This window comes from Halichoeres trimaculatus, unplaced genomic scaffold, assembly GCF_033239565.1.
Source record: "Halichoeres trimaculatus isolate MK-OKI-2021-1 unplaced genomic scaffold, fHalTri1.1 fHalTri1_scaffold_16, whole genome shotgun sequence".
NCBI lineage: Eukaryota > Metazoa > Chordata > Actinopteri > Labriformes > Labridae > Halichoeres > Halichoeres trimaculatus.
This window is the reverse complement of record NW_027437194.1, coordinates 107501-130006: the sequence shown is the minus strand read 5'-3', so window position 1 is coordinate 130006 and position 22506 is coordinate 107501. Positions and strand designations below refer to the sequence as shown.

At 48.3% G+C, this 22506-nt stretch overlaps 2 protein-coding genes across 2 annotated transcripts; one reads left to right on the top strand and one right to left on the bottom strand.

The window, feature by feature from the left end:
• Window positions 1–1254: 1254 nt before the first annotated feature.
• On the bottom strand, window positions 1255–11369 carry mtfp1 (mitochondrial fission process 1). Its single transcript, XM_074691164.1, has 6 exons — window positions 11241–11369; window positions 8105–8232; window positions 5473–5705; window positions 1793–4533; window positions 1525–1713; window positions 1255–1449 (listed from the first exon to the last, which is right to left on the bottom strand). The coding sequence occupies exons 1-4, from the start codon at window positions 11308–11310 to the stop codon at window positions 4458–4460; spliced, it is 507 nt and encodes a 168-aa protein (XP_074547265.1). The 5' UTR covers window positions 11311–11369; the 3' UTR covers window positions 1255–1449; window positions 1525–1713; window positions 1793–4457.
• Window positions 11370–11894: 525 nt separating this feature from the next.
• On the top strand, window positions 11895–20554 carry lman2la (lectin, mannose-binding 2-like a). Its single transcript, XM_074691092.1, has 9 exons — window positions 11895–12174; window positions 12546–12664; window positions 12957–13074; window positions 13161–13243; window positions 13351–13383; window positions 13726–13887; window positions 16789–16903; window positions 18944–19066; window positions 19142–20554. Exons 1-9 carry the CDS (start codon window positions 11910–11912, stop codon window positions 19282–19284), a joined length of 1161 nt encoding a protein of 386 aa, XP_074547193.1. The 5' UTR covers window positions 11895–11909; the 3' UTR covers window positions 19285–20554.
• The last annotated feature ends 1952 nt before the right edge of the window (window positions 20555–22506 follow it).

Here is a 22506-nt window from a genome sequence, read left to right as displayed (position 1 = left end):
CCTTTTTTATTTCTGTTAAAAACCTGGATCATCTCTGCTGATTGACTCAGATTTTATTCAGGGCTCAGGAAACACAGACACCCTCAGGCTCGTTAGCCTGACGCAGCTTAAGGTCGTTCACACAACGAGCAGGCAGAGACACTTCACAGGTCAGCTGAGTCGGCTTAAAACACGTTAACCACGCGGTCTGAGAGGACGACGACGGATCCTGAGAGTTACCTCAGGTCACAGTCACCCCGGGTCAGAGTTACCCCGGGTCAGAGTTACACCAGGTCAGAGTTACCCCGGGTCAGAGTTACCCCGGGTCAGAGTTACACCAGGTCAGAGTTACCCCGGGTCAGAGTCCTATAACCCCAAAGTCATGAGCATCACTGAGGAAATCCACCGACCAATCAGATTTAGGTTTCAGCCATGAGGAGTTTACCTGAGCTGATGTCAGAGTTTCTGTGGAAAAGGTACTTCCTGTTCTCTGCTGGAGCTGCTCTAACACTGTGTCAGTGCTGACCTCTAGTGGTCACTGCAGGCCATGAAGATTTGTTTTCAGCAGATGGTTTCTCCTCGGCCTCACGTCCAAAGTCAGTTCATCAGGTTTTAAACAACGTGTACGTTTCCTGTGTGGACTGAGCTCAGGCTGCTGGTCTGAGGATAAAGATCTGAACGCTCAGCAGAAACTCAAAAACTCTTCAGCTGACGACTTTACATGAACAGATTCATCAGGACGAGAAATGTGAGAGTTCAAAAACTCATCAGAAGAAACAAGACGGGATTAAAGATGAAACATGGAGCAAAAAAACACAAAATGTGCATCAATCATTCAGAAACACTTGGCTCTAATAAAATATGTTTGAAGTCAAACTGATCTGAATCTGAAACCAGTCCTGATCAAACCCAGATCCTGATCCTGATCCTGATCCTGCCATAAAACCATCCTGACATGTTTCCCCCACAGCGCCCCCTAGTGGAGAACATGTTCCTTGGTCTGAAGCAGAGTTTGCTGATGTTCACACAGCCCGTAACCCTGCAGAATACTGATCATTAGAGACACCTGAGGGACAGGTGAGCTGTGATGTCATCAGTCTGTGATGTCATCAGTCTGCGACGATGGGCTGAGGAGGTTTGTTAGAGAAACCACTAAAAGAAACAGATCATTGATCTGATACTTTCACAGTGGATAAATGTCAGGGATAAAAGCTGAGACTTCTTCACGCTGTGACCACAGAACAACTCGTTCTTTACACCAAGAGAAAAATTAAAGACTCTGGACAAAGATTTTACTCCAGGTTCATTTTATTCAGGCATGGCCCTCCTTCTGAGGCTGGTAGTGGATCCTGCCCCCCCTCCACACACAGTAATAATAGGCCAAGCTCACGAACCCGGCCGCAGACACCAACAGGACGGCTACGACCAGGACGACCTTAAACACGGCCGAGTCCTCCACCGTCCCCGGGTCTGAGGAGGAAAAGCAGAAACACCAAATAAACTCAGTGAAAACTCTCTGGATCCACAGTAGACCCACATCCTCACCCTGGTCCTCCACAGCCTCTGGTTCTGCTGTGCTCTGTGGGTTCTGGTTCCCCGCCGTCACCACCTCAGCTGCTCCCAGAGGCCCGCCGGGCCAAACGCCCTCCACCGCCAACGATCGATCATCTGTGACCTCCCGCTGTGGATCATCACTGCGGATCATCCACTGGTCCTGATCAAAGCCCGTTAGTCCTGAGGGTGTGAGATACGGAGTTATGGCAGAGGAAACGGGTCGAATCGGGTCGGACAGCTGAGGGTTTTTACTCCGTACCGGACTGAGCAGCTGCTGTGGTCAGAAGAGTCAGGAACAGAAGAACAAACATGGCGTCCTCTGATGGCGCTCCGGCCTTTTGGCCTTTTTATCTGCTCGCTTCATCAACAGGATTCACATCAGCTGTGGCCCTCCTCTCTGTCAGAGCACCTCCTTTTCATTGGCTCACCTCCTCATTCACTCCTCAGTCACTCCTCTGCTGTGTGAAGGAGGTGAAAGCTCTCAGCTCTCCTCATGGAGGAAACCATCTTTACACGGCGTTTATCCGACTGGAGCAGAGTTTATGTCGGTGTGTTTGGTGTCAGTGAAACAGTCAGAGGAGCAGGTTTTACCGTTTATTTCTCTGCAGATGAGCAGGTTTGACCTCCAGTGTTTCAGACACACACCATGAACACGCTGGAGCTTCCTCTGAGACTTTTCACCGTTAGAAAAATCATCTTTACCTGACGAACAAACAAACCCAACGGTTTTATTTCAGGGCCTACAGAAAGGCTGAAACTGTGACTGATAACGAGCAGCGAGCAGCCAGCAGCCAGCAGCGAGCAGCCAGCATGCTGCCACAGCCTGAAAACTGTTTATAAAGTAAACCTGTCTCTGATATTCACAGTGAACTACAGTAAAAATAAGCAGGCTCCTCTTTGCTGGATGAAATGTTCAAATTTAATATAAAGATTTGTTTTAAGGTTGCACCAAAGTGTTTCTGTTCACAGGATCAACTTTTTCTGACAAACCAGTGACACAGGACATTTATTGTGTTTGTTTCACATTAGAAAGAGCTCAGGGCCTGAACATACAGAATAAATCAGTCATTATTATTTTACAACCAAGAAACTTTAGACTCCAGCTTTGGCTGCTTCACCTCCTCAATAAAAAAAAAGCTGTTAACTAAACCACCAACTTAACTGTGTGTAAATGACCTGATGCTGAACTGATTCAGGGAGATTCCTCACTTCGGTTTGAAAACAGTTCATAATAATAATAATAATAATAATAATAATAATAATAATAATAATAATTTGTTAAATGGACGTTTACAGGTCGATAAACTGAAGTCACCTGTGAGAGCTGCTCTCTGACGGCTGAAGAAAAACCAGACTCCCGTGTTAATCTAACCACAGCTTGCAGCGTTGTTGTGTTGTAGTACCACTCCACACAGCAGGGGGGCAGTAATGCTCACAAACAGGAAATGACAAACAGCAGATTTTGCTCTTTTTTCACACAGCACGTCAGGTCCAATCAGAGCGTGCTGGCGCCAGCAAAGGAAGCCATTTTTAAAAACAGCTGTTAACACTAATTTCTTCATCAGTTTTCTGTTTCACTCAGTCTTAGGAGAATTACTGCCACCTACTGGTGAGTTACCAGTTAACAATGCAACACAACAGCGCTAACATGTAACAGTCCATTTCATTTCTGTATTTGTGAGCAGGAGGTGGTTTCAGTTCAGCCTCAGCCTGATTCACTCCAGCTCCAGAGATCGACCCGGTGTGTTCGCATCAGTGGAAAAAGTGATGAAGAAAAGGTCAAAGGTCAAAGGTCAAAGGTCAGTTTTCATGGCGTAAAAACTCGTTGGTGCTCTCCTGATCTCCCAGCGTGACAGTGAACGACGTCCTTCACAGCAAACACAGACAAACATGAGCTGAAGTGGTTCATGTGTAAATACAGACATGAAAACTGGCGTCAGAGAGGAGAGAGAGCCTCTTTATCTCTGAGCGCGCTCAGACTCAGGCCACGCCATCATGACATCACAGCGTTTGGACTCAGTCTGACACACTCTGAGTGATCCCTTTAGTTTTCAGCTCTAACCTGCTTCCCTTGCATAGTTCAGCATAGTACAGTACGTCACATGGCTCCAGGAATAATATAAATATACAGATGTGCATTTTTAAAAATCCCTTTTCCTGCATAGGTGTTACATTAAACTACACAATTTACTTTTCTACAACAATAAGGAAGACGTGTTTAAATTCAACAAACTTTCAGCTTGGTTTCAGAAACCGAGGGTTCAGCTGGAGGTGACAATGTTTAAGCTTTCCTCCATTCAGGGGAAAACTCTGAATATTTCTATGTTTAGCATTTTCAGAGCACAGATCAAAGCTGGGATTACAGAAAATGTTGAGGTGAGGCAAACTGACGAAATGTTACTGTAAACCATAAAGAAGTAAACGAACGCTGTGACCGCAGAGCGACAGACGCTCAGCGCCACGGTAAACCAGAAGGTCGAGTCGAACAGAGGAAAAGTTCATCTCATCAAACATCTGTAACAGAAATCTGGGTCAAAAACTAAACGGTGAGAGACGTTCTGGTGAGTAACTGCTGAAAAGGACAGATTGGCTTTAAGGTTACTGAACCACTGACGGTTAAGGAGGAGTAATTACAGCACGCTGGATCCTGAACAAACAGGTAAAGACAAACATGTTTACATTTTTCTGACCCGTGTGGAGCTCGTGGTCACTTCCTGTGTCGCTCCCTGAGGCTAACACTCCTCAGGAAACAGGAGTTTCCCTTTCATCATTAAACCCTTTTATTAAATCTATGTTTGCTAACAGTAGAGTCACACTCTGAGATCGTCCCCAGGTTCCCGTGGAGCGTCACAGCGTTGGTGAGTCGTCACGGTCCACTCAGACTGGGCTGGTCGACCAGGGAGGAGGCCCTTTGTCTCTGCTCCTTATTTGTGCTTCTCCTCCTCCTCCTGGCTGTTGTAGATCCTCCTGAGGCTGGAGTCCAGGAGGTAATCCACCGACCTGAGAGGAGCAGAGGAGGAAACATGCTGTTGGACAGAGAGAGGACCATTTCTGGATCTACGAGCAGCTGCTGAGTACGAGGAGGAGAGAGGGTTAACCACAGCTGGAGATCAGCTGGAGATCAGCTGGAGATCAGCTGATGATCAGCTGGAGATCAGCTGGAGATCAGCTGGAGATCAGCTGGAGATCAGCTGGAGATCAGTTGGAGATCAGCTGATCATGTTTGTGACAAAACAACAGAATAAAACCAGTTTACGATCAGAGACTCAAACATCCAGTGCTTTAAACTCCTGTAACCTGCTCGCTCCACACGCTGTCTGAACTCAAACCTGGGCTCTCACTGTTCGATTTAAAACCCCTGAATTCTTCCTTTAACAGATGATATTTTGTCCCTTCTGGCTCACTGTAGCTGAACTACTTCTAACTTCCTGCTGCTGCCGTGATTAAAACTCCTTAAAGTCGCGTGAAAAGTCAAACGTTATGATTATTTAGTGTTAAATGGAATGAAAATGTAAAATATGAGAACTGCTCAGACCCTTCACAGTTTGAAACTTCACTCAGAAAAATCAAAAACTGTTGAGCACAAGTCCCCAACATTAAATTTTCTCTAATTTATTGTAGGATTTTAATTAATTATCCTGTTTTTAAATGTTTGTTTATGTTCATACGTTATATTTTCTGCGTAATAAGCTTTTCCAGCACTCTGATACTTTACTGAACTGAGGAACGTCAGTTTGAGGTGTCAGGTAAACCTGACAAAATAAAGTCTTAAAGTGGAATAAAAATGGGTTTATTCTTAAACAGTGGGCATTAATGTAGATATTGGACTGATGGCAGATAAAACAGTTTGTAAAATGGTATAACACAGTCTAAGAACTGGTCTTTGTGATTAAAGTTTGAAGCACCATGTGATCAAACGGACCAATCACCTGCACTCACCTGTCGATGGGAGTGATGATGAAGGGGATGGTGGAGAGGCCGATAGCCGTTGTGGTCCACTTACGCACAGGCAGCGGCAGCTTGGTGCCTTTCCCCAGCAGGTACAGCGACGCGGCGCACACACGGTTAATGGTGAAGCCCGGGATGATCACAGACGCCAGGGCCTGCCACACAAACGTGTCCACGACAGCCACCGCCACCCGCGTCGTCCTCCCAGGGTTGTCCCCATGGGCCTGAGGGACAGATGAGGGACAGATGATGATCACATGAGGATCAGATGAGGGACAGATGAGGATCAGATGAGGGACAGATGAGGGACAGATGAGGATCAGATGAGGATCAGATGAGGGACAGATGAGGGACAGATGAGGATCAGATGAGGATCAGATGAGGATCAGATGAGGTTCAGAAAAGGATCAGATGAAGGACAGATGAGGATCAGATGAGGATCAGATGAGGGACGGATGAGGATCAGATGAGGATCAGATGAGGGACAGATGAGGGACAGATGAGGGACAGATGAGGATCAGAAAAGGATCAGATAAGGATCAGATGAGGATCAGATGAGGATCAGATGAGGGACAGATGAGGATCAGATGAGGGACAGATGAGGATCAGATGAGGGACAGATGAGCATCAGATGAGGTTCAGAAAAGGATCAGATGAGGGACAGATGAGGATCAGATGAGGATCAGATGAGGGACAGATGATGATCAGATGAGGGACAGATGAGGATCAGATGAGGATCAGATGAGGGACAAATGAGAATCAGATGAGGATCAGATGAGAATCAGATACGGATCAAATGAGGATCAGATGAGGATCAGATAAGGATCAGATGAGGGACAAATGAGGATCAGATAAGGATCAGATGAGGGACAAATGAGGATCCAATGAGGGACAGATGAGTATCAGATGAGGGACAAATGAGGATCAGATGAGGGACAGATGAGAGTCAGATGAGGGACACATGAGGATCACATGAGGATCAGATGAGGGACAGATGAGGATCAGATGAGGGACAGATGAGCATCAGATGAGGTTCAGAAAAGGATCAGATGAGGGACAGATGAGGATCAGATGAGGATCAGATGAGGGACAGATGATGATCAGATGAGGGACAGATGAGGATCAGATGAGGATCAGATGAGGGACAGATGAGGGACAGATGAGGGACAGATGAGGATCAGAAAAGGATCAGATAAGGATCAGATGAGGATCAGATGAGGATCAGATGAGGATCAGATGAGGGACAGATGAGGATCAGATGAGGTTCAGAAAAGGATCAGATGAGGGACAGATGAGGATCAGATGAAGATCAGATGAGAATCAGATGAGGGACGATGAGGATTAGATGAGGATCAGATGAGGGACAGATGAGGATCAGATGAGGATCAGATAAGGGACAAATGAGAATCAGATGAGGATCAGATGAGGATCAGATAAGGATCAGATGAGGGACAAATGAGGATCAGATAAGGATCAGATGAGGGACAAATGAGGATCAGATGAGGGACAGATGAGGATCAGATGAGGGACAAATGAGGATCAGATGAGGGACAGATGAGGATCAGATGAGAGTCAGATGAGGGACACATGAGGATTACATGAGGATCAGATGAGGGACAGATGAGGATCAGATGAGGATCAGATGAGGGACAGATGAGCATCAGATGAGGTTCAGAAAAGGATCAGATGAGGGACAGATGAGGATCAGATGAGGATCAGATGAGGGACAGATGAGGATCAGATGAGGATCAGATGAGGATCAGATGAGGGACGATGAGGATCAGATGAGGATCAGATGAGGGACAGATGAGGATCAGATGAGGGACAGATGAGGATCAGATGAGGATCAGATGAGGGACAGATGAGGATCAGATGAGGATCAGATGAGGGACAGATGAGGATCAGATGAGGATCAGATAAGGATCAAATGAGGATCAGATGAGGATCAGATGAGGATCAGATGAGGGACAGATGAGGATCAGATGAGGATCAGATGAGGGACAGATGAGCATCAGATGAGGTTCAGAAAAGGATCAGATGAGGGACAGATGAGGATCAGATGAGGATCAGATGAGGGACAGATGAGGATCAGATGAGGATCAGATGAGGGACAGATGAGGATCAGATGAGGATCAGATGAGGGACAGATGAGGATCTTATGAGGGACAGATGAGGGACAGATGAGGATCAGATGAGGATCAGATGAGGGACAGATGAGGGACAGATGAGGATTAGGTAAGGATCAGATGAGGATCAGATGAGGGACAGATGAGGGACAGATGAGGATTAGGTAAGGATCAGATGTTGATCAGATGAGGATCAGATGAGGATCTGAGGGCAGACCCAGCTCAGTGACAGTCAGTGAACTCCTTCATACCCCAGAAATGACAGTTTTTCTCCTGTATTAATTCAAGGAGTCAGATCAAACACAGCTCCACGTCTCTCTCTGTTTCTTTTCACTGAGCTTCCTGTTGTCCCTGAACGCATCGTGTGTCCCGTTAGCTAAAGCTTTTAATCCCTGTAGCATCAGAAATCAAATGAGGCTGACCTGCTTTTCTTCATCTGATGTTTTTCTTACGTAATCACTAAATTCAGACCCAACACACAAACATTCACGTCTCACCTCAGCAGCTTTCTTCCCTTTGTCCACAGCATCAGCGGTGACGTACGCCGTGGCCACAGCGTAGCTGCCCCACACCACGCTCACGGGCACCAGAGCACGAAACGCTTCGCCCACCTCGTTGGCGTAACCTGCGGGCAGAAAAACAGACTTCAGCTCTGACGCCTCCTCTCAGTGTACAATGATATGAGCTCTGACGTTCAGAGAGTAAAACCAGCCCTGCTCATGGAGCGGGCAGTATGATAGGGCGCTCTGACCGCCATGTTTGGACCTGCGTGTCGTCACTTTACAGAGTTTTCCTTTTCACTGACAGCAGCTTTCAGTCAGAGGAGCAGGAGTGACTCATGTTTCCGTAGTTTCAGAGAAACAGGAAGTCACACAACAGCTCTGTTGGGTTTTTCTGACCGTCTTTCAGCGCCTTCAGTGGATCTGTAAAAGTCTGATCCTTTTCATCAAATCCGTGGTTATAAACTTATTTTACTCAACACGACCTGAACCTGCAGAGACACGAGACTCCTGCAGATCATAAGGTCAGGGCAGGTGGTTCACTGACTGTGATACCTGACGAGCTGCTGACAGAGAGACAGCAGCGCGTGGAGAACAGGAAGTGGCATAACACACCATGCCCCTCACACTTCTGCTACACCCTAACAGGATGTGACATCACACCACAGGACACAGGTATAACTCTGTCAGTACTGACGTGTGGAGGCAGTTTGAATCCAAAGTCCAAACACTGACGTTTAGAAAGGCTGAAAAAGAAAATCCTGAAACAGAGAGACCGACAGCAGACCCAGAGCTCCAACAGAGGAGGAGATCAGAGACGAAGGAGGAGATCAGAGACCATGAATGAAGGAGGAGGTCAGAGAGGATGAACCAAGGAGGAGATCAGAGACGTTAGACGAAGGAGGAGATCAGAGAGGAGACGGTTAAAATCAAACATGACGACGAGAAGAGACGAGATTATCTTCAAGGCTCCAAGTTGTTAATCAAACACGTCAACTCAGGCTGGAGCTGAACAGTGACCTGTGAGAAAGGCCTCAGATTACACTCCGTCATCCAATCCCTGTGTGTGTGTGTGTGTGTGTGTGTGTGTGTGTGTGTGTGTGTGTGTGTGTGTGTGTGTGTGTGTGTGTGTGTGTGTGTGTGTGTGTGTGTGTGTGAGTGAGTGTGTGTGTGTCTTCCTGTGTGTGTAACAGACCAAGTGTTCACCAGGTGCTGAGGACAGAGGAGATAAAGGAGGAGCGTACACACACACACACACACACACACACACACACACACACACACACACGTGGCACAGAGGCTTCAGACGTCGAGTGTTTGGTTTACAGCAAAGTTTCTGAATAATTCACCAACAGCAGATTCAAACAGTGACCTGAGGGACGACAAACAGACAAACAAACAAACAAACAAACAGACAAACAAACAAACAAACAAACAAACAAACAAACAGCTAGTTTCTGTGTTAGTGTTGGAAACATGAATCTGTTTGTGCTCCATGTCGTTGTGGAGACGTTCTGCTGTTTCTGAGTCAAAATGTTGAACATCAGTCCCTAACGTGCCGAGTGTTCGGAGGTGATCGGTGTTAAAGCAATGACAGCGTGAGACTGCAGGGGGCGCTGTTAAACTGAAGTCATTAAAGATCCAGATTAACACAATTTATACTCAACCTGTGACATCACTAGTTGGTGCAACGCAGACAGATTTTAAAAAGCAAAACACAGCTTTGTAGCATGGCAACAGTGGAGGAGGCTCCTAGAGTGTCAGATTCCTGAATGCCGACTTACAAAGAGCTGCATCAATCTGACGTTTAAGTCCTGTTTCTGACAGAGAAACCTGGACTTTGGTTTGAGCTGATCCGACCTGATACCAGTGAGGATCAGCCTGAGAGTTCTGTTTTCTAACGTGGTAAACCAGAAAGAAAAACTGACTGGGAACGGGATTATTATCATAATTAAAGCCAATCACACTAAACACTTGTGACTACTCCCTAATGTATATTTTATTTATTATTAAAGAAAAACTGACTGGGAACGGGATTATTATCATAATTAAAGCCAATCACACTGAACACTTGTGACTACTCCCTAATGTATATTTTATTTATTATTTATGCTGAATATCAACATAACTTGGGGCTAAATTTGAGACAAGCCCCTGCAAACAGAGAGTCTTCGATTCTCTGTTAAAACCAAACTGATCCAGGACAACAGGGGCGGGGGTCTGGGTCACAGAAACTGTTAGTCTGGGGGGTCAGGCTGAAAACCACTTGGTAAACTCTGATCCAGAAAGCAGAAACAGACTGATCACTGAAACAGGTCGGATCATGTCATGGCTCTCTGTGTGTTAGTGAGGAAGGTTAAACCAGATCATGTTGGGTTAAGTCGATATCCCAAAGAAACAAGAGAAATTAAGCTGCTGTCTGTAAACTGGATGATTAATCTGTAACTGTGTGAATAAACTGATTCTGAGAAACAAAGTGTGTAAACAGAGACTCAACATGTTCCCTCCTGTCTCCATGAATAACACCTTCCCCCAGGTGAATGCAGCAGTCACTGCCCTTCATCCTCCTCCTCCTCCTCCTCCTCCTCATGTCCTCTGAGCTCACAGATTTAATCTGTCAGATTTCACGGAGAGTTTCTGATCTCAGATTATCTTCAAACACAAACAGGAAGTCCAATCCGCTGCAGAGACTGTGTCTGAGTCCCGTCATGCCTCCGGGCGTTTCTCTGTGTTTGTGTTTGTGAGTCACTGCCTCAACTTGCTCAACAACTACCTCTGAGACACCCTGAGCTCCAGCTCCAGCTCCAGCTCCAGCTCAGAGCCAAACCCGCCGTTCACAGCTCACAGGCTCCGAACACAAAGCGCTAACACTGACCTTATCGGCTCCCGTACCACATACATTACGTCCTGAAGCAGCAAAACGACCTTTAACAGCCCGGTTTGCTATAAATAGACGTTTCACAGACAGGGTTAGCCAGCTATGCTAACCTTCAGCGAACTAGCATACATTTCCAGGGTCAAACCCGCTGCAGTGTTTCCACAACTGTTCAAATGTTGACGATAAAAACAGCAGGAAACAGGAGCAGAGGGTACAGAGGGTACAGAGGGTACAGAGGGTACAGAGGGTACGTACCCAGGAAGCGAACCCATGTGTCCCGGTAAATGTCCACAGTTTGGGCTGGTTTCTCCTCACTGGGATCCATGCCTGCCTCCCTGCTCCATCCCCCTGACACAGACTGCACCGGTGGAAAGAGGCGAAGCGGAGAGGGGCGGGGCGAGGGCTGGGCGAGGGGCGTGGCCACGGCGTAACCGTCCACACTCATTGGTTTGACGGAAACAGGGAAATCTGCCCCATGGAAATAAAAATAAACTCTTTCAACGTGAGAAAGACCGTTTCTGCCAGTAAAAAGGGGAAAATTGCCCTCACAGAAGAAAAATGTATAAAAACCTGTTTCTGTCATGTTAAAAAAGTAAAACTTGACCCTTTAAACATTAGATTTTTAATGTATGGTAGCTAATGAATTAAATTTAATTAAACAGAGAAAAGTGCCCCATGGAAATATACAGGAGATGTTTTAAGGTATAAAGCTTGTTCCAACCAGGTAAACTACATAAATAAAGTGTAATAAAACATACAAACAAATTTATTTAAAAAAAAATTTCATCCTCTGCTCTACATTTAAATTTATTGAGCCTCTCTTCATGTTTCTGTTTCAGTTCCTCTAAACCTCTGTCACAGCTGCAGTCTCAGAACAATCATCCAATTAAGAGCGTGGTTTTTGATTGACAGTCAATTAGACCAATGGTGGCGAGCTACGCAGAATATGGACCAATCAGAGGAAAGCAAACGTTCCTGCTGGATCGATTCTGTCCTGCAATGGCCGCTGTGAGCAGGAAGTGTCATTTCAGGGAGAATAAAACACCTTTCAGACGGAAAATAATGATTTTAAAATTACACTGGACCCTAGCTTTTCTTATTGTCAGCGCCAGCCGGTGTTTAGCGGAGGATGAACATGAAATGGAGGAGTTTTTGAAGCGGGAGTTTTCCCTGTCCAAGCCCTACCAAGGTAACGCTCCGGGTCCGTTAGACACTCAGGGAGAGGGGCAGATGTTTCTGGAAAGATGATGTTTCCGGCCAAATTACGGGCAGATTTCAGCCTTTCAGGGTTTGTTTTTCTTCACCCATGTTTTACTAAATCTACCGCTGTAACGTCCTCTTCCACAGCAGGTCTGTCATCTTTCTGATCCTCGGTAATATAAATATATCAGGTTAAATGTGCCACAGGGTTACTCTGTGAGTTTTTCTGCCTCACACGTTTTCTCTTTGTTTTTCTGAAGGCAGAGCTGTGCCTCTGTGCTCTGTCAGCTTTGCTCACTATGTTAACAATAATAATAATGATAACAATAATAATAATAATGGTGCTGTTTGTGTACCCAGGTGTGGGATCCTTTGGCTCCTCCCACTGGGAGCTGATGGGGGATTCCATGGTAACCACTGACCAGGTGCGCCTCACACCTGACATGCAGAGCAGGCAGGGGGCAGTGTGGAGCCGCATTGTGAGTAAAGTTTTCCTTTTAAACTTATGATGGAGTTTATGAACTGAAACATTATTTAACATGTGAACGTTCGCTTTGTTTATTTCTCGTCTTGTCTAACCCTAACCTCCTCTAATGTGATTTTTCTTAACTCTGGATGTTTGTAAGGCACATTTTCCCACCATGACAAATAGATTCACTTAGAGATGTCAGCTGTAGAGCTCTGGAGTTTCTGCACAGAGCTTAATCTTTAAACAAGCAACCTTCAGCCCAGTTGGAGTCACTCTGTCCTCTGTATCGTGGACTTTTCCAGCCCTGCCATCTGCAGGACTGGGAGATGCAGGTCCACTTTAAGATCCATGGGCAAGGGAAGAAGAACCTGAACGGTGATGGGCTGGCCATTTGGTACACCAAGGAGCGCATGCAGAAAGGTAAACACTGGGTGTATTAAACCGTCTTGTGTCATCGGTCTTGTTGCCACTGGATTCAAAGACCTCACGGTCTCTGCCTGTCCCAGGGCCTGTGTTTGGAAACATGGACAACTTCACCGGCCTGGGCGTGTTTGTGGACACGTATCCCAACGAGGAGAAACAGCTGGAGGTAAGCAGGAGCAGCACCACCTGTTGGAGATAAAGGAACGTGAGAGGACAGTTTGATGTAAAGGGCTGTTTTGTGGCTTTCTTTCTTGTGCAACCGTTTGGAGACAGGCGCAGAAGAAAAGATACACTCCTCGCACACAGGTAAGCGTATTTTAAAACTCTTAACCCTGATGTGGACTGACTCCTCGCCCTGATCACTGAGCATGCGTTCATGTTAGCCTCACTAACAAACTTTAACTGTACATGTTAACCAGAGTAACACATATTATCATTTTCTTTGGAATGAAACTAAAGGATTCACGTCCATCTAAACCTCAAGTCCATCAAAGATTCAGGACATGATCAGAAATTTCAGAGACCCACAGTGAAGAAAAAGCTTTTTTCTGTTTTTACGTCACTGACACCAGCACCTCTGGGTCCCACCCTCTCATTATGAGGCTCATATTGACGCCTTCCCCTCTCCTTTCTCTCTGTGACCACAAGAGGATCTTCCCCTTCATCCTGGCCATGGTCGGCAACGGCACCGTCAGCTACGACCACGAGCGCGACGGTCGGCCCACGGAGCTCGGCGGCTGCAACGCCATGGTGCGCAACCTCAAACACGACACCTTCCTCTTCATTCGATACATCCGGCGAAGGCTCACGGTGAGACGCACGCTCTGATAACAAATGAATGTATGAATAAAAAGTGAACCCCCTGCTGATGTGAACATGTGGAGGTTATCCATGAGGTGTGTTTCAGGCAGATAAATCTCAAAAGTTGTTAAATTTCCCTCTCAGGAGTTTAAGCACATTAACGTGGGTGTGTGTAGTCAGCTGATGATGGTTTAACCGTCTGAGTTCAGTGAGTTGAGAAAACACAGACAGGATCAGGAGCAGCTACAGGTTTTCACCAGGTGAGCTCAGGGTCTGACTCTCCTACAGTCACCTGATCTCTGCTCCTGCTCTCTGCTCTCTGCTCTCTGCTCTCTGCTCCTGCTCCTGATCTCTGCTCCTGCTCCTGCTCCTGCTCCTGCTCTCTGCTCCTGTTCCTGCTCTCTGCTCTCTGCTCTCTGCTCCTGCTCTCTGCTCCTGCTCCTGTTCCTGCTCTCTGCTCTCTGCTCTCTGCTCTCTGCTCCTGCTCTCTGCTCCTGCTCTCTGCTCCTGCTCCTGCTCCTGCTCCTGCTCCTGCTCTCTGCTCTCTGCTCCTGCTCCTGCTCTCTGCTCCTGCTCTCTGCTCTCTGCTCCTGCTCCTGCTCTCTGCTCCTGCTCTCTGCTCTCTGCTCTCTGCTCCTGCTCCTGCTCTCTGCTCCTGCTCTCTGCTCCTGCTCCTGCTCCTGCTCCTGCTCCTGCTCCTGTTCCTGCTCCTGCTCCTGCTCTCTGCTCTCTGCTCCTGCTCCTGCTCTCTGCTCCTGTTCCTGCTCCTGCTCCTGCTCTCTGCTCCTGCTCTCTGCTCCTGCTCTCTGCTCCTGTTCCTGCTCTCTGCTCCTGCTCCTGCTCTCTGCTCCTGCTCCTGCTCCTGCTCCTGCTCTCTGCTCCTGCTCTCTGCTCCTGTTCCTGATCTCTGTTCCTGTTCCTGCTCCTGCTCCTGCTCTCTGTTCCTGATCTCTGCTCTCTGCTCCTGCTCCTGCTCCTGTTCCTGCTCCTGCTCCTGTTCCTGCTCCTGCTCTCTGCTCCTGCTCCTGCTCTCTGTTCCTGCTCCTGTTCCTGCTCCTGCTCTCTGCTCCTGCTCCTGCTCCTGCTCTCTGCTCTCTGCTCCTGCTCCTGCTCCTGCTCCTGCTCTCTGTTCCTGATCTCTGCTCTCTGCTCCTGCTCCTACTCCTGCTCCTGCTCTCTGCTCCTGCTCCTGCTCCTGCTCCTGCTCTCTGCTCCTGCTCTCTGCTCCTGCTCTCTGCTCCTGCTCCTGCTCTCTGCTCCTGCTCCTGCTCCTGCTCCTGCTCCTGCTCTCTGCTCCTGCTCTCTGCTCCTGCTCCTGCTCCTGCTCTCTGCTCCTGCTCCTGCTCCTGCTCTCTGCTCCTGCTCTCTGCTCCTGCTCCTGCTCTCTGCTCCTGCTCCTGCTCCTGCTCTCTGCTCCTGCTCTCTGCTCCTGCTCCTGCTCCTGCTCCTGCTCTCTGCTCCTGCTCTCTGCTCCTGCTCCTGCTCCTGCTCTCTGCTCTCTGCTCTCTGCTCCTGCTCCTGCTCTCTGCTCCTGCTCTCTGCTCTCTGCTCTCTGCTCCTGCTCCTGCTCTCTGCTCCTGCTCTCTGCTCCTGCTCCTGCTCCTGCTCCTGCTCCTGCTCCTGTTCCTGCTCCTGCTCCTGCTCTCTGCTCTCTGCTCCTGCTCCTGCTCTCTGCTCCTGTTCCTGCTCCTGCTCCTGCTCTCTGCTCCTGCTCTCTGCTCCTGCTCTCTGCTCCTGTTCCTGCTCTCTGCTCCTGCTCCTGCTCTCTGCTCCTGCTCCTGCTCCTGCTCCTGCTCTCTGCTCCTGCTCTCTGCTCCTGTTCCTGATCTCTGTTCCTGTTCCTGCTCCTGCTCCTGCTCTCTGTTCCTGATCTCTGCTCTCTGCTCCTGCTCCTGCTCCTGTTCCTGCTCCTGCTCCTGTTCCTGCTCCTGCTCTCTGCTCCTGCTCCTGCTCTCTGTTCCTGCTCCTGTTCCTGCTCCTGCTCTCTGCTCCTGCTCCTGCTCCTGCTCTCTGCTCTCTGCTCCTGCTCCTGCTCCTGCTCCTGCTCTCTGTTCCTGATCTCTGCTCTCTGCTCCTGCTCCTACTCCTGCTCCTGCTCTCTGCTCCTGCTCCTGCTCCTGCTCTCTGCTCCTGCTCTCTGCTCCTGCTCTCTGCTCCTGCTCCTGCTCTCTGCTCCTGCTCCTGCTCCTGCTCCTGCTCCTGCTCTCTGCTCCTGCCTCTCTGCTCCTGCTCCTGCTCCTGCTCTCTGCTCCTGCTCCTGCTCCTGCTCTCTGCTCCTGCTCTCTGCTCCTGCTCCTGCTCCTGCTCCTGCTCTCTGCTCCTGCTCTCTGCTCCTGCTCCTGCTCCTGCTCTCTGCTCTCTGCTCTCTGCTCTCTGCTCTCTGTTCCTGCTCCTGCTCCTGCTCTCTGCTCCTGCTCTCTGCTCCTGCTCTCTGCTCCTGCTCTCTGCTCCTGCTCCTGCTCTCTGCTCTCTGCTCCTGCTCCTGCTCTCTGTTCCTGATCTCTGCTCTCTGCTCCTGCTCCTGCTCTCTGCTCCTGCTCTCTGCTCCTGCTCCTGCTCCTGCTCTCTGCTCTCTGCTCTCTGCTCCTGCTCTCTGTTCCTGTTCCTGCTCCTGCTCCTGCTCTCTGCTCCTGCTCTCTGCTCCTGCTCCTGCTCCTGCTCTCTGCTCCTGCTCTCTGCTCCTGCTCTCTGCTCCTGCTCTCTGCTCCTGCTCCTGCTCTCTGCTCTCTGCTCCTGCTCCTGCTCTCTGCTCCTGCTCTCTGCTCTCTGCTCCTGCTCCTGCTCTCTGCTCCTGCTCTCTGCTCTCTGCTCTCTGCTCCTGCTCCTGCTCTCTGCTCCTGCTCTCTGCTCTCTGCTCCTGCTCCTGCTCCTGCTCCTGCTCTCTGCTCCTGCTCCTGCTCCTGCCTCTAGGTGATGATCGACATCGACGGACAGCACGAGTGGAGGGACTGTCTGGACATCCCTGGAGTCAGGCTCCCCAAAGGGTTCTACTTCGGAGCTACGGCCCTGACAGGTGACCTCTCAGGTAAACAGCTGATTGGTTTATATCTGTGACCGCTCACATCCTACCATCCTTACATCCTACCATCCTTACATCCTTACATCCTACCATCCTTACATCCTACCATCCTACCATCCTTACATCCTACCATCCTACCATCCTTACATCCTACCATCCTTACATCCTTAAATCCTACCATCCTTACATCCTACCATCCTTACATCCTTACATCCTACCATCCTACCATCCTTACATCCTACCATCCTACCATCCTTACATCCTACCATCCTTACATCCTTACATCCTACCATCCTTACATCCTACCATCCTACCATCCTTACATCCTACCATCCTACCATCCTTACATCCTACCATCCTTACATCCTTACATCCTACCATCCTTACATCCTACCATCCTTACATCCTACCATCCTTACATCCTACCATCCTTACATACTACCTTCCTAACATCCTACCATCCTTACATCCTACCATCCTTACATCCTACCATCCTTACATCCTACCATCCTACCATCCTACCATCCTAACATCCTACCATCCTTACATCCTTACATCCTACCATCCTTACATCCTTACATCCTACCATCCTACCATCCTTACATCCTACCATCCTTACATCCTTACATCCTACCATCCTACCATCCTTACATCCTACCATCCTTACATCCTTACATCCTACCATCCTACCATCCTACCATCCTTACATCCTACCATCCTTACATCCTACCATCCTACCATCCTACCATCCTAACATCCTACCATCCTTACATCCTTACATCCTACCATCCTTACATCCTTACATCCTACCATCCTACCATCCTTACATCCTACCATCCTTACATCCTTACATCCTACCATCCTACCATCCTACCATTCTTACATCCTACCATCCTTACATCCTTACATCCTACCATCCTACCATCCTACTATCCTTACATCCTACCATCCTACCATCCTACTATCCTTACATCCTACCATCCTACCATCCTACCATCCTACCTTCCTTACATCCTGTGTTTAGACCTGTATGGTGGTCCAGGGCTCATCCCTCCTTTTTATGTGCGTTGCCTTCATCATGGGTTTGCTGTGGTCAGTTGATTGCAGTCTTCATCCTCACCACTAGATGTCACCACCTCTCCTTTAACTCCTCGTGTCATCCTCAGACTGTTTACACCAGTGTTTCTCAGTCCTGGTCCTGGGGACCCCCTGCCCTGCATGTTTTAGATGTTACCCCTCTACAGCACACCTGATTCAAATGATCAGCTCGTCATCAAGCTCTGCTCCAGCCTGATAACGAGCTGATCATTTGAATCAGGTGTGCTGCAGAGGGGTAACATCTAAAACATGCAGAGCAGGGGGTCCCAGGACCAGGACTGAGAAACAGTGTTTTACACTGACAGAGCTAACGGAGACGCTGGGGTCAGAGGAGGTCATGACGTGTTCAGACCGACCGCAGCGTCTCCACTCCTGACATGTACATGTAACGTGTTCCTGTGTGTTTCTGCATGTTTCTGCGTGTTTCTGCATGTTCCTGTGTGTTCCTGCGTGTTCCTGTGTGTTTCTGCGTGTTTCTGTGTGTTCCTGCGTGTTTCTGTGTGTTCCTGCGTGTTTCTGCGTGTTTCTGCATGTTCCTGTGTGTTCCTGCGTGTTCCTGTGTGTTTCTGCGTGTTTCTGCGTGTTTCTGTGTGTTTCTGCGTGTTCCTGCATGTTTCTGCGTGTTTCTGTGTGTTTCTGCGTGTTTCTGCGTGTTTCTGTGTGTTTCTGTATGTTTCTGTGTGTTTCTGTGTGTTTCTGCGTGTTTCTGCGTGTTTCTGTGTGTTTCTGCATGTTTCTGCGTGTTTCTCCATGTTTCTGTGTGTTCCTGCGTGTTTCTGCGTGTTTCTGTGTGTTTCTGCGTGTTTCTGTGTGTTTCTGCGTGTTTCTGCGTGTTTCTGTGTGTTCCTGTGTGTTCCTGCATGTTCCTGCATGTTCCTGCATGTTTCTGCGTGTTCCTGCGTGTTCCTGCACCACATTGATCAGACTGTTGTGATTGTGACTTTGTAGACAACCATGACATCATTTCGCTGAAGCTGTACCAGCTGACGGTGTTGAGGAGTAAACAGGAGGAGGAGGAGGAGGAGGAGGAGGTAACCGTTCCCAGTGTGGATAACTTTGAGCTGCTGAGATGTAAGAAACTCAAACACACGTTGGTGTAAAAACACGTGACTGTCCCGCTGTGTGTAACCCTCGCCTGTCTTCCAGTGGGAGACGCTGACGAAGGGATGAGCGGGTTGGCCATTTTCTTCACCGTGCTCTTCTCCATGCTGGGCTGCATCTTCCTCATCGTCATCGGCCTGGTGGTTTACAGTCACTGGAGCGAGAGCCGGCGTAAACGCTTCTACTGAGACCCTGAGGGGACCGAGGTCTGTGAGCCCGGCTGTGCTCAGACCCCCATGAGCCTCTGCAGCGCTCAGTGACGCTGACCAGAGGCCGAGCATCACCTGCTGAACAGACGCCGTCCCCGGACTCTGTGGTTGGAGGTCAGGGGTCAGCACAGGACTTAGTTTACAGCAGAACAGCCCCACAGAGCCCAACATGCACCAACAGAAACCGTCCCCCTCTGATCCACAACCCAGGCCTCTGAGACCGTCCCCCTCTGATCCACAACCCAGGCCTCTGAGACCGTCCCCCTCTGATCCACAACCCAGGCCTCTGAGACCGTCCCCCTCTGATCCACAACCCAGGCCTCTGAGACTGATCCACAACCCAGACCTCTGAGACCGTCCTCTGATCCACAACCCAGGCCTCTGAGAACGTCCTCTGATCCACAACCCAGGCCTGTGAGACCTTCTGGTTCCAGCTTTGGGTTCACGTCTCGGGGAGGTTTACTGAGACAGAGTGAGGGTCTCATCATGTCCTGACCACACAGCTCCACGGTGACGTGGTTTAACTGAAGCTGAATCTCTCTTTGCCTTACACCAGAGAGCGTGGGGTCAGGGCTTCGTACGCTGTTGTTTGACTCAGTAAGTGCTGTGTGTTATTCTGGATTATTAGATTAGATTAGATTAGATTAGATTAGATTAGATTAGATGTTTCCATCTGTGAGAGTTGTGTGCATGATATTTGTGGAGGACCTGATGAATCTGTCGTCTTTCTCTGAAGCCTGTGGCTGGGTGGTCTCATCGGAGCATGTGGGGAGAGAATGAACTCTAATAAAGGATGATTCTTTTTTATCTATCCACTAAATATTTATTTATTTATTTATTTATCTTTGGCTCAGATTTTACAGAACAAACAGAAATGACTGAATATTTCTGCCTTGCACTGAACACAGGCTCAGGTTACACTGAGCTTTTTGACGACATGTGTTTGAACTCTTTTTGTTTGCACCGTGAACTCTGACGTGACCTTTTGTTTGTGTTGTTATTTGTCTGATAAATCCTGTGTTTTCCTGATAGACCCAAACAAACGCTGGTTTGGCCTCAGGATGGATCAGTGTGTGTCAGTTTGTCAGTGTGTGTGTGAGGATGTTCTCCGTTTGTGACGACCGTCCTCCTTATTTATAAATCTGATCTGTGTGTTCGTCACCTTCTGCTGCCTCATGTTTCTGTGTGAGTCCCTCAGATTATATTTTCTGATCATCCTGAATTTATTTCACGTTTCATTAAAGAAAGATTTCAGACTCACGTTCATTCACTTTAACATTGTTTCAGGTTTAAATCCTGGTTTGAATCCTGGTTTGAACTGGTTTGAATCCTGGTTTGAAGCAGCCAACAGTCGCAGACAAAGGTTTCTGTTTCCTAACGTCAGCCGTTTCACTGACAGAATTAGTTGGGACTTGTTGGGACCTGGATCCATGCGAAGCAGCCCAAACCTCTTCCTGCTCCTTTAGTTCCTTTTTGGTGCAGTAACAGCCTCCACCTGACTGGAGACCAAGCCCTCTTTGTTTCTCTTTGATCAGAGGCCTGATCCAGATCACCTGGGCCTGATCCAGATCACCTGGGCCTGATCCAGATCACCCTGGTCTGATCCAGATCACCTGGGCCTGATCCAGATCACCTGGGCCTGATCCAGATCACCCTGGCCTGATCCAGATCACCCTGGCCTGATCCAGATCACCTGGGCCTGATCCAGATCACCCAGGCCTGAACCCTGAGGGGCAGACCTACAGATCAGTTTATTCTCAAACTGGTGTTTCAGAAACACTTCTGTCTGAAACTTTTCACTCTGGCTGCTGTCTCTTTAAGGCTTCTCCCTCCAAAAACCCCCTGTTCTCTGATTGGCCGGCCCTCTGGAGGCTTGTTGGGGGCAGGGTTTTATGTTTTAGGCCCAGGGTCTGATGAGGCAGCTCCAGACGGCCATGGAGGAACTGACTGTTTTTTGAAAACTGTACATTTTTAAATTAAGAAAATAATTTTTAGTCTTTTCTGGAGGCGTGTTTGATCTTTAGCCATTAGCTGGGTTAGCATTCACAGCCGTACGTTCTCCCCTACCTGAACACACCATAACACTTTTTAAACTCTTCCTCTGAAAGTTTCTGTGGGTAAAGAAAAGTCAAGAACCAGCGCGTTGAGCCAATGTTTGTTTTATTAGAAAAATAAAATACAAATGATGACCCCAGCAGTACACAGCAGACCTCTGACTCCAGACAAAGCTTTTTAATCTCTCAGTGCTTCATGGTTTCCCTCTCCCTCTGAACCCAATCATCAGGAAGAGTCTGATCTGTGTTTGTACATTCCTCCTTCTCAAAACTCCATGTTTGACCAAAAAAAGTCCACATTTTTTAAACATGGCTGCTCGCTGTGTTTGGTTTGATTCAGGGTGGATTTAAAGGTACAGTATGTCATTTTTTTCCCTAATCAGCGTTAACAGGATCCCCCCAACGCGCTCTCACCTGAGCCAACTGTGTCCCTGTGCAGGTCTGTCATATGTAAAGATTATAAAACTTCTGAAATCGATGCTGTTACAACTGAGGATTAAAGGCAACAGTTACATGTTCAGTCAGTGAAAGTTCATCAGGAGGAAACAAAGAGGAGAAAGCCAAAAACGCTGAGTTAGTGCAACAAAAACCAGGGATGGAAAATCAAAGATTAACAACAAAAAAACATTTTTAACTCTTTCCTTTGAGCTGACAGGACTTGATAATGTGGTTTAGCCAAAGGTCAGAGTGCACAGTGGTTAGGGAGCGAGCAGGAAACGCACAGAAAGAAGAGAAATGATAAACCACGCCCCTCAGGCTGAGAGCCAAGCACACGCCACGTCATGTTTAGAGCATCACAAAGATTTTCATCGTTTTCTTAAACAAATACATGAGTACAGAGCAAAAAAAGCAGGTTACAGTCAGAGCCACACACACAGACATTTCTATTGCTTTACCGGTGTCCACGGACGAATGAGGACGAAGAGGAGAGGAAGAGTCGCAGCATTTAACGGTGGGTGGATGTTTTTGCATAGCCTCGCCCTCAGAGGTGCGTGATGCAGAAACAACGAGACGAGAGGACGAGCCGTGGTTATGGGACGACTGCTTTGGCTTTATGAGACTGGATACGTGTTTGTTTTTAACCCTGACAGCCCTGAGAGTGGGAACCAGACAGACCCTCCCTGTGCTGAGCGTGGCGTGGACGTGA